The sequence below is a fragment of the Manihot esculenta genome, chromosome 3, assembly GCF_001659605.2.
Source record: "Manihot esculenta cultivar AM560-2 chromosome 3, M.esculenta_v8, whole genome shotgun sequence".
NCBI lineage: Eukaryota > Viridiplantae > Streptophyta > Magnoliopsida > Malpighiales > Euphorbiaceae > Manihot > Manihot esculenta.
The window spans coordinates 2,085,058-2,096,707 of record NC_035163.2 but is presented as its reverse complement, the minus strand read 5'-3'; the positions used below and the strand labels follow the sequence as shown (position 1 = coordinate 2,096,707).

Genomic DNA, 11,650 nt, shown 5'->3' with positions numbered 1-11,650 from the left:
ATAATGATAAATATATTTAAATAAATAAAAATTTTAAATTTTATATGATTAGTTAAATTAAACAAAAGAAAAAGACCGAAAAGGAAATAAGATAACAAAAAACCTATTTTTTTAAATATCGTTCATCACTATTAAAGCGCTGAAAAACATTACCTATGCATGTTGTCGAGCTTCAAATTTCGCAGCGTCGCCACTTTGTGAGTCCTAGAGCACTGAGAATAACTTGCTCGTGCTGGTTCAATTGCTGGCATCAGCAGTGGATAGAGCTCGCTGTAAAGCAACCCCCTCTCTTTCATCTTTACAAGCAAAAAAAGATCAATCTCAAAACTCGTCCAGTGGTAATTACAATTTTGTTCATGCAATACAACGTTATTTTTAGATAAGAGCAGTAAAATGAGAAAAAAACAAAGGATGAAAAGACTAAACTAAACATTAAAAATTTAATTACGAGTGATCAGAATAACTAATTTTAAATTTTAAAATAGATTTGAATTAAATTTAATTTTTATTTTTAATATTCGATAAAAATTATAATAATTTTTTTAAAATAAAATTTTAAAATGCATTATTTTTAAAAGTGTAATTAAATATATAACTTTTAAAAGTATGACGAAACTGTAGGGTTAATTATAAAATTTAAAATTAAAATTTTATTAATCAATTTTATATTTTAATTATTTTTTTAAATATTTATATAATTTTACATATTAAAATTTTTTTTATTATAAATAACTTTTTATATCTATTTAAAACTCATTTTTTAATTTTTAATTTTTAATTTATTATTTTTTTATATAATTTTAACCAAACATAAAATCAATCTTGTATTGAAAAAGTCTTCTTAATGAAACTTTTAATTGAATCACGATTCAATTATTAAGAGCAATTTTTCAAATCATGTATAATATAAAAATTATTTTTAAAATCATGCAGAATCCGAAAAGTGTCAAAACACGATGACTGGCGAAACTGGCGAACACGCCGATGACTGGCGAAACTGGCGAACACGCCGATGACTGGCGAAACTGGCGAACACGCCGATGACTGGCGAAACTGGCGAACACGATGACTGGCGAAACTGGCGAACACGATGACTGGCGAAACTGGCGAACACGCTAGTTCGACACCTATATTGACGAAGAAGTGAAAGTTCGACACCCATGGTGGGGAACTGTGATTTCTACAGCTTGTTCGGCACTATGAGTGCCGAACAAGCCACGGGAGCAGCTTTACTGCTCTCGTGGCTGCAAGCGTGGCATGGGTGCCGAACATGCACGAGGATCAAGTTGACGGAGAAAAGAGTTCGGCACTATTAGTGCCGAACTCTTTTCTTTAACCAATTAAATGGCTTGCACGGCCCTGCATGCATGCACCTGCATTGGCCGTGCAAGCCCTGCATATTTAAAAAAAATTATATTCTTAAAAAAATATTATATTTTTTTATTTTTTAAATTAGATTTTTTGAAAATATTATTAAATTTTATTTGATATTAAAAAATATTTACAAATACTTAACAGATAAAATAAAATTAATATTTATCATTTCAAATATTATTATAATAAAAATTAAATTTATATATTCATATTATTTTTAAATTTATAAAAATTACATAAAAAATTATATTATCAATATTACTTAATCTTAAATAATTTATATTTTTTTTATTAACATTTAACATTTAAATTTATACATTTATTTTTATATATAAAATAAAAATATATATGTATACAATTAAAAGTAAATAAGAGTTTATAAAAAAACCTGATGATTTTCTCATAAAAATTGAAATCACGCTGTGCTGGAGGAGGAGAAGAAGATCACTGCGTGCTGAAGGCGGAGGTGCAAGATGAAAGCTTATGGAAAAATGTGGAGAAGAGAAGGAGAAGAGCTGGACAGTGAAGGAGAAGAGAAGAGCTGGACAGTGAAGGAGAAGAAGATCACTGCGTGCTGAAGGCGGAGGTGCAGAGATGAAAGCTTATGGCAAAATGTGGAGAAGAGAAGGAGAAGAGAAGAGCTGGACAGTGAAGAAGAAGAGAAAGAGTAGATGAAACTGGGAAAAAAAGGGGACGGTGGGAAGCCAAAGTCTCCCACGTGTAGTGCATGCAGAGCGCGGAGTTAACTTGATCCTCGTGCATGTTCGGCACCTTGGGTGCCGAACATGCCACGCTTGCAGCCACAAGAGCAGTAAAGCTGCTCCCGTGGCTTGTTCGGCACTCATAGTGCCGAACAAGCTGCAGAAATCACCACGGATCCAGAACTTTCCCCTCTTCGCCAATATAGATATCGAACTAGCGTGTTCGCCGGTATAACTGCCGAACAAGCTAAGTTGACACACAGAATTTAAAAATATTTTTAGATTATATATAATTTTAAAAATAATTTTTATATTATGCATGATTTGAAAAATTACTCAATTATTAATCCCATAATGTTGAATTTGATATTTCGTGAATGGAAAATGATTAAGACGTTAATATATATATTAATTACTTGATGTGATATATCCATCTACAATCAGTATAATGATTACGAAGAAAAAAAAATCAAGTTGTTTATTTAATATGAAGAAGACATAATTATTAAATACAATAATAATAAATAATGAATTAATAAAAATTTAATAAATAAAACATATACTGTAAAGAAAAAAAATTAAAATTAAAATTAAAAAAAATCACTAATCAGTTTTTTTATTTAATTAGTTACATCTCATTTATATATTAAATTTTTATAAATTTACTATTTAGTAACATGTAATCACGGTTTACTCAACTTTCAGAAGAATGTGGTGCCCACGCAGCATGAGAGGCTCGTGGGAGTCGTTGTTGGTCACCGCTTGCCAGCCCAGAAATGTTGACAAGTGACTGTAATGAATAGAGCTGCCTACTCTAGACACGTGGCGCACGAGAATCTGATGCCGTACATGTTGTGATGTACCTTTGTAGAATAGCATCCTGGCCCTTCGTTTTAAAAGCATGATAGTGAGGTTCTGCCTGCCGTGGGAAGTCATTAAATAAAAATAATTATATAAAAAGCTTGAGAAAATCATAATATTTTGTTAGATTTTAGCAATTAACAGAAATTTCAAATTGAAATTTCACTTTAATTAATTATTAAAATTTAGGCTAATAGTTTTCTATCTGTTATAATTCTTTCTTAAAAAATTTCAATGAAATTTAACAATTTTAAAAATAATATGAGAAAATACCATTAAAAATAAAGAATAAAAACAAACAAAGACAGTATTTAGATTTATATATTTGAATTTAAAATTTAAATATATTATTTGATTAATAAAAAATTCAAATTATAAACTAAAAACAGAAGTGAGCATTATTTAATATATTTTTAAAATATTAAAAACGCTTTAATATATTTAAAAAAATTAAAAAGCGTTTATTACCCATAACAACAATTTCGGACAATTAACAGCTAAATCAAAGAGTTAATTAATCAATTACTCTAATAATTTACACAAAGCCATTCAGAATCTTGGCGTTCCTGTGCGTGAAGTCAAATTCAAAATAGTTGAGCCATCCACGTGATAGTTGTGAACACGTACAATATCTCTACAAAACCAAAAACTCCAAATCAGCCCTTAAACTTTTAATTAAAGTTAAAATAAATCCAATTTAATTTATTTTCAAATAAATTCTTAAATTTTATCTTTATAGCTAAATAAATCTTGACTTAATAAAATATTATTTTAAAAATTTTAAAAATATTTTAATATAATTTTTAAAATTAATAAACTAATTAATTAATTTTTTTCAATTAAAATTAGAGATATTTGAAGCCTAAATCATTGGTGGTCCATCTAAAATACGTATAGTTAAAGCTGCAAAAATGAAGTCATTTTCTGAGAGTTTCTCAGTCATTCTTCTGTTTAGAAACCCTTTTTGTTGTTTGTAATTAATAAATAAGTTGGTATGAGTGATGTATATACATGTACTCTTCAAGGCTTTGTCAAATTCCAAGCTTTGATTTTTCATTTCATGGTGGTGGTCACTATTGCTTTAATGGCTATTACAATTTCCAAATGCCGTGTAGAGAGTTGTTGTACTTCAATAATGTCTACTTGGGCCACTCTTATCCCCACTTCATGCAAATTCTATGCTTCTCTTTCACCAAATTTTTAGTTGATCTCGGATGTTTAAAAACTCATTTTTATTGGGTCTGTCCTAGTTTACCAGAATTTGATTTAAATTAAAAAATTAATTAAATTAAATTAATTTAAAAATTCAATTTAATTTTTTATTTATTTCGATACCATTTAATTTTTAATTTTAAATATTTTAATTATTTCAAATTTTAATAAAATAGTAAAAAAATCAAATCCAACCTAATAATATAATATTTTTAATAATATAGAAATATTAGATTATATTAAAATTAAAATATTTTAATTAAATTTTAAAATATTAAAAATAAAAAATAAAAAATAAAAAATTTATTAAAAATTTAAATCGATTAAATCGAATTGAATACTGATTTAATTTAATTTAATTTTTAATTAAAATTAATTTGAATTAATTTTTATAAAAATTTAATTTTTAATTTTTAATTTATTTAATTTAATTTTAAATTAAATCGATTGAAATGTTGATATCGTGATTACTTGTTTTATTAACCGCTGATCCTCAGTAGTGGTTAGTCAAATAGCTAAAAGGAGCAATTTTTTATTATTTATTTAATATTTAAATTAAATGTTTTAATTAGATAAAAAAAATTACATATTGTATTGTGGAATAGGATTATAATGATTAGTAATTTTTTAAAGACAAATATAAATCAAAAAATAAATTTATTATTTTTAACTTTCAATATATAGTTTAAATATAAATTTGTTGTTTTTCCCTGCATTTTATATATATAAAAGAAAAAATACTGAGATTTCTAAAGTTAATTTCTGACGGTGGCTATGGATCAATCAGAGTGAACCCATCATAATTTAAAGAGGTACCTACTGGATCTAAAAAGGAAATTCACAAAAATTAGCATTGCCCAGTAGCCCAAGGGCTTGTGGAAAGAGGGCCCAGTCAAGAATCGGAAATAAAAAATAAATTATTAAAAATTTAATTTAATTAATTTTTATTTTCAAATAATTATCTCAAATTGAAGAACTTAATTTTTATAATTTTAAAAAATTTATAAAATTATATATAATTTAATTTTTTTAAATAAATTTTTTTCTTACAGAATAAATAATAGAATCAACATATAGCAAATATATTTTTAGTGGGAGATTCCCATTTCTCTTCCCAAAGATACGCTTTCCACTAGAAAATTTTCTCAACTAATTTTCATGTAATTTTTGTCTCATTCAAGGTGGACAGTATGCAATTAATTAATCCAACTTAGATAACATTAATTCAACACCCAGCAATAAGAAAAAAAAGCTTATAAGCTCTTGCACAGCTCTCCACCAGATTTTCCATTTTATCAGAAAATGGCTAATTATGAAGCAGAAAAAAAAAAAGGGAAGGCGCAGTTAGTGCCACGCTAAGCTGCAGAGCTGATCAGATATGGCCTCAGTTGGAGGACTTCTTCAACATCCACAAGTGGATTTCAGCAATTGTAGATACATGTTATGGAATTGAAGGCATCTCTGGTCAACCAGGCTGCATCAGATACTGTGCCAAAAAATCCATCTCTGATGATGGCTCAGGAGAAGTTGTATCATGGGCCAAGGAGAAGCTGCTTTCCATTGACCCCAATGGAAGGTGCTTGAGCTCCTCCCTTCTGGAAAACAATATAGGATTTGAATCTCATATGGCTACAATGAAATTATTGCCTTCTGGAAGCCAAGAGGTCCTTCAGTCTGAAGCCAATTAAAGAACAGAGTCTTGATGATGTAGTTTCTTTTTATGGTACTGCTTTACGATCCTTGAAAAAACAGATGGAAGAGAATTTCCAGGTTAAAAACAAAGAATAATTAAATCTCCCCAAGTTTACAACTACCATTCCTGTATTGTGTCAATAGTTTCTTCATAATAAACTTTTATTATGCGAATGCATGGCCTTCTTTCTCCGAAGTTGAAAGAAAACATCTAACAGAAACTGCAAGAAACACAGGTTTCGGTTACAAGTTGAAAGAGCACATAAATTCAATAACTTCAACCTCAATACAATTTCAGTACCTCAAAGACTCGATGGAGGTTAAAAAATCTGGCCATGAGCCAGAACCTGTGAGATAACCATTAATTTCAATTGAAAAAAGATGATTGATGAACAATAACTTACAACAACAAGCAGCTACGAGCCTGTAATGAATTATATAAAATCATTTCCTCCTGATAGTCTTCTGTCAGCATGTTAATTACCTACGAAGACAAGGTCAACTGCACAAGGCCAGCCAATTGGAAATAGGCGTCGCATGCAAAAACAAGAATCAAAGGTGAAGCAACTTATTCACCATTAGATGAAAGCACAAGCATGAGATATCGTTGGGGCCAAAGTTTTGAGCCAGAAAATGTTTCATGCTCTCTTTTTCTGCGTTCCCAAAACCAAAAGATCTACAAGTTGTTTTCTATTTCATCTGGCACATGAAGCTTTTCAATAGCAGCCGGTTGGAATATAAAAGAAATTAAAACGTTGAAGAGAATATAACACCGCACTAAAATAAAAGCAAAAACGAGAAGCACATTCCATATCCATAGTTGGAAGCTCAGACATTTAGAATTGTGTGAAAAGCAAGATACTATACTTCAAATAAATGTAAACTTAATAACTGCATATAAAGCGTTCACTCAGTTTAGTTAAATGCAGGACAAATACATGGTGTAAACATTTTGCAGCTATGAATTTCACTCTATGACCCACACATTCCTTGAAAAATTAAAACCAGGACCAGTTTCTTAGTAAGCTACAGATACTTCCATGAATAACTTTCAAATACAAAAAGCATTTAATTAAGGTAAGCCAATCACCTTTAATATAAAATTTAGATAAAATATTTAATATAAAATTTACATAAAATTAGTCAAAATAATAAATATGTGAATTCTATACAAATCTCATAGTAAATATCTTAAATTTCTTCTTAAAAACAATAACTGCACTCTTTTAATTGACATAACCTAATTAGAATATCTTAAAATAAGCAGAATACCTCATATACTCCCACATGCTAAATCTTCTTTCAGCAAAATGAGAGTTATAAATTTCACTTCTAACTGGTTGCCAAGCTATAAGCAGGAATTTTAGCTAGTCTTTGATGCTTCATACATCCTCTAATCCTCTCAACCTCTCGCCACAAGCCTCTGCTAGCGTATATGTTAGACAAAACAACATAAACCCCATCATTCCAAGGTTCAAGCTCCTGTAAATGCTTAGCCACCCACTCTCCCATCTTCACATTCCCATATTTCTCACAGGCACCCATCAAACACCCCCATATTACCACATTCGGCTTCATTGGCATCCCCTCCACAATCTCTCTTGCCTCTTCAAGCAGCTCCACTCGGGCAAGCAGATCCACCATGCACCCATAGTGCTGCAGCTGTGGTATAATACCATAAACCTTCCTCATCATGTCAAAATAATACCTTCCCTCTTGCACCTTACCACCATGGACACAAGCACTCAGCACTCCCACAAAAGTGACATGGTTAGGCCTCACATTGGCTTCTAACATGTAATGAAAACACTTGAGAGCTTCATTGACATGCCCATGATTTGCATAACCTACAATCATTGATGTCCAAGATGATACATTTTTTTGGTCAATCCTAGAAAACACTCTACCCGCTAAGTCCATCCTACCACATTTTCCATACATGTCAACAAGTGAATTCAGCATCAAAATATCCGATTGCCCAAAACTCATGGCGTGAAAAACATATTTATGCAATTGAAAAGCCAAGTCCAAATCCCCTAAGCTCCCACAGGCAGAAGTTACACTAACCATTGTCACATCATCTGGCTCCAACCCACATTTCCTCATTTCCAAAAACATCTCAATTACTTCCTTGGCCCGCCCACCTTGACCAAGGCCTCCCATAATAGCATTCCAAGAACCCAACTTTCTTTCATGATTTCCCTCAAACAACTTATATGCATTTTTAAATTCCCCAGACTTTGCATACAAGCTGATGAGACCACTCTCACAATACTCATTAGACTCAAGACCAAGCCTTATGGCAACTGAATGAAGTTGCCTACCAATCTCAATAGCAAAAAGTTGGCAAGCAGCTTTTAAGATAATGGGAAGAGTATAACAATCAGGCGAGACATTGGCTCGGGACATGGATATATACACTTTCAATGCTTGGGTAGGAGCATCTAGTCTAGTATACGATCTTATTATGTTGTTCCAATGAAATGGGGCCGGATAGAAGTCCAGCATCTGAGTGTGGATAACATGGGCATAAATTTGGTTCAGTTCCTGTAAGCTGGTGCAGTTTGATAAATGGGTTGCTATAGCCTGTGCTGGGTCCTGGGTTAAATGTGGTGATGCTGATGGGGCTTTTAGAGATTGGAAATTGGAATGTATAGTGTGAAAAACATTATTGTGATTGAGATGATAGGAAATAATTCGGTTGTTGATGGTTGAGGATTTGCGGAAGCCGGGAAGAATAAGACGGTGGAAGCAGTTCATAGGTCTGATTGTCAGATGTTTGGGTTCTCAGCTTCCTATAGACTTCCCAATTCCCACTTCAATAGCCAAAGCCCAAGAGGTGAAATTTAGGGGGGTCGTGAGCCCCCAAGATTATCAAACACCTTCATCCTTGCAAATTCGATACGCAAAACTAACTTAGATTTAAAATTTATCCCAAGGGCATGCACTTTACTCGTGCACTTCAACTGATCATCTGCAATAGAGTTGATGCCTGAGTTTCAGTGGTATTTGCACTGCATTCATATAAATATCCCAAATCAAATCATGTTATGTCAAAAACTTGTGCAGCAGTGACACTCCTATTATGTTATCCTCAGTTCATGTTAATCAGACCAAAACACCGGAAAATTGGGTAATAAATAAAATCCAAGGGGTCATTTGCTGCCCCTGCAAATATACAGGTGCACAATGACAATAATCTTGAATTTGCCATTGTTCAAGGGAAACAAAATTAGGTAACCTTATGCTCTTCAGGGCTAGAGGATATTCAATTCCACAATATCACCCTGCATGGTAACAGAATCTTGTTGCATGAAATTCACCTAGTAACCCAGCCTAATGCAACTCCATCGCCAGTAATAGATCCACCCCACTCTTGGCGATAAAAAATAGCCCCGTCGTAACAACAGCACCCAAATATAAAAGGGTAATAAAGAATTATTTGCAAGATATGAGCAAATGGGACTAATCCGGAGAGTTGTGTATAAAAGACTATTATGATTATTATCAACAAAAATTATTTGCAAGATATGAGTAAATGTATATAAAAAAAATTAACAAAACACTGAAAAGAATCCAAAATTTCCCCTTTCTCTCATTAATCAAACACCAAAATTTAACTTCAGAACTCCTCAAAAATTTCTTAAGGATCATAAAAAAATATGTGAATAGTATTCAAATTAATTTGAGATTTTTATGTTATCTTACAATTTAACTGATTCTCAATTCACAAACAACAAGATTTTAATTCTCCATTAGAATCTCAATTTGACAACAATGCTCCTGAAATTTTGATTTCTAGCAATGCTGCTATTTAGCCACGCCTGTACAGCCATTACGACAAGTGAATATGACCAGTGTTTGTACTAGTTCCTATTGTCAGTATATGTCTAAAAAAACGGAGCTTAAACCAAGCTAAGAGATTTGTGCTATAAATGAAAAGGGATTAATAGAAAAATGAAAATTTCAAACTAATTAGCGGCATAAATAACTAAAATTATAAAAAAAACGCATCAGAAGCCGACCTTACGGCTAACAAATATGCTCCAAGTTTTGTTTTGCCGATAAACAGTAAGAATAAGACGCAAAACAAGTGACAAATATCTACAATTATTTGAGAAAATAAAATCTATTTGGAATTTTTCAGTGGCCAAACAAAATGCACGAGAAAATATTCTTTAAAAAAGAAAAATAAAAAGGAAAATTGGAATATTTAAGGGGAACAGTACCTCAGATGGTAATTCAGCACAGAGACGCTCGCACATAAAAATGGCATTCTGGTATACGAAATAACGGAGACTGTTGTTTACACAGTCTACCAATATCGCTTCCATGGCTTCGATTCAGAGATGGACGCAGGGTGAGAGAGAAAGAGGGAAATTAAAAAATAAAAAAATTCTCCGGGCTTGTTTAGGTTAAAAATAGAACGGCACGTGATACCATTTCATTTCAAATAATTCTCACGTGACTTCTGTGTTTGGGAAGAAAGATACAGGGCTGAAATGTATGGGATCTCTTTTTTTTTTTAATAATTAGCACATTTCTTTCGAAGTTTAATAATTATAAGTTAAACACTGTCATAATGTATTAATCTATTTCTCACATAAATATTGGTTTAGTTTCTTATTTGGATTATTATTTTCTATAATATTTTTTCATTGAGTAATTTTTAAATATAGATAAATTAATAAATTTTTAAAAATTCAAAGATTCAATAATAATTTTTCTCTCATTTATTAAAATAAAATAACCTAAATATTCCTAAATAATTTGTAAAATTTCAAGGACCATGTGCACCATTGACCCCTAGTTGCATCCTAGTTGAGCCCATATCTTCTCTAATGGAATCCCATCTGCCTTCAAAAGAGGGGAAAAAATTCCTCTCATCCTTCTTTTTCTATATATATATATATATATATATATCAAAAGGGAAGTGAGATCATTTGATCAATTATCAATCTTCGGGTATGGACCTGGACAAATATTACAAACTCATGGGCAGATTCAATCCAGTATCATCAGCACAAGGATTTATATATAGTGTTCCATAACAACAGATTTTCTAAAGTAATTTTTGTCATAATCAAGGTGGACGGCATTTTCAATCCTATTTAGATAATAACGAGATACATTCAACCCATCAGCAATCAGAAAAGCTTATAAGCTCTTGCATAACTCCCTGGCTGCACCAGATTTTCCATTTTAACAGAAATGGCTAATTAAGAAGCAGAAAAAAAAAAAAAAGGGAAGGCGCAGTTAGTACCAAGCTAAGCTGCAGGGCTGATCAGATATGGCCTCTCTTGGAGGACTTCTTCAACTTCCACTAGTGGATTCCAGCAATATTAGTACATGTTATGGAATTGAAGGCATCTCTGGTCAACCAGGCTGCATCAGATACTGTGCCAAGACATCCATCTCTGATGATGGTTCAGGAGAAATGGTAACATGGGCACATGAGAAGCTGCTTTCCATTGACCCCAATGAAAGGGGTTTGAGCTATTCCCTTGTGGAAAACAATCTAGGGTTTGAATCTCATATGGCTACAATAAAATTATTGCCTTCTGGAAGCCAAGAGCAAGAGGAGTGTGAAGTAATCTGGTCCTTCAGTCTGGAGCCAATTGAAGGACAGACTCTTGATGCTACAGTTTCTACTTATGATACTGCTATACAATCCCTGAAAAAGCAGATGGAAGATCATCTCCAGGTTAAAAGCAAAGAATAAATCTCTCCAAGTTCACAACTTTCATTCCTGTATTGAGTCAATATATAGTTTCTTTACAATAAACTCCTATTGTGTTCATCCATGGTTT

The 11,650-nt window shown here is 31.8% G+C and overlaps 2 protein-coding genes across 8 annotated transcripts; one reads left to right on the top strand and one right to left on the bottom strand.

Moving 5' to 3' along the window:
• Positions 1-5,281: 5,281 nt before the first annotated feature.
• LOC110610927 (pentatricopeptide repeat-containing protein At1g77170, mitochondrial) lies at positions 5,282-10,232 on the bottom strand. Of its 7 annotated transcripts, XR_006350159.1 has the most exons (4): positions 10,070-10,232; positions 7,113-8,854; positions 6,245-6,342; positions 5,282-6,061 (listed from the first exon to the last, which is right to left on the bottom strand). XR_006350159.1 is itself a non-coding variant. In XM_021751008.2 (2 exons), exon 2 carries the CDS (start codon positions 8,598-8,600, stop codon positions 7,173-7,175), a length of 1,428 nt encoding a protein of 475 aa, XP_021606700.1. In that variant the 5' UTR covers positions 8,601-8,854; positions 10,070-10,232; the 3' UTR covers positions 5,282-7,172. The 7 variants fall into 7 exon arrangements, 2 of the variants coding, with proteins under 2 accessions (XP_021606700.1, XP_043810614.1); XR_002487297.2 differs by having other exon boundaries at positions 6,142-8,854; XR_002487299.2 differs by having other exon boundaries at positions 6,245-8,854.
• A 771-nt stretch (positions 10,233-11,003) lies between these two features.
• LOC110611006 lies at positions 11,004-11,640 on the top strand. Its single transcript, XM_021751101.2, has one exon. It carries the CDS (start codon positions 11,131-11,133, stop codon positions 11,560-11,562), a length of 432 nt encoding a protein of 143 aa, XP_021606793.1. The 5' UTR covers positions 11,004-11,130; the 3' UTR covers positions 11,563-11,640.
• The last annotated feature ends 10 nt before the right edge of the window (positions 11,641-11,650 follow it).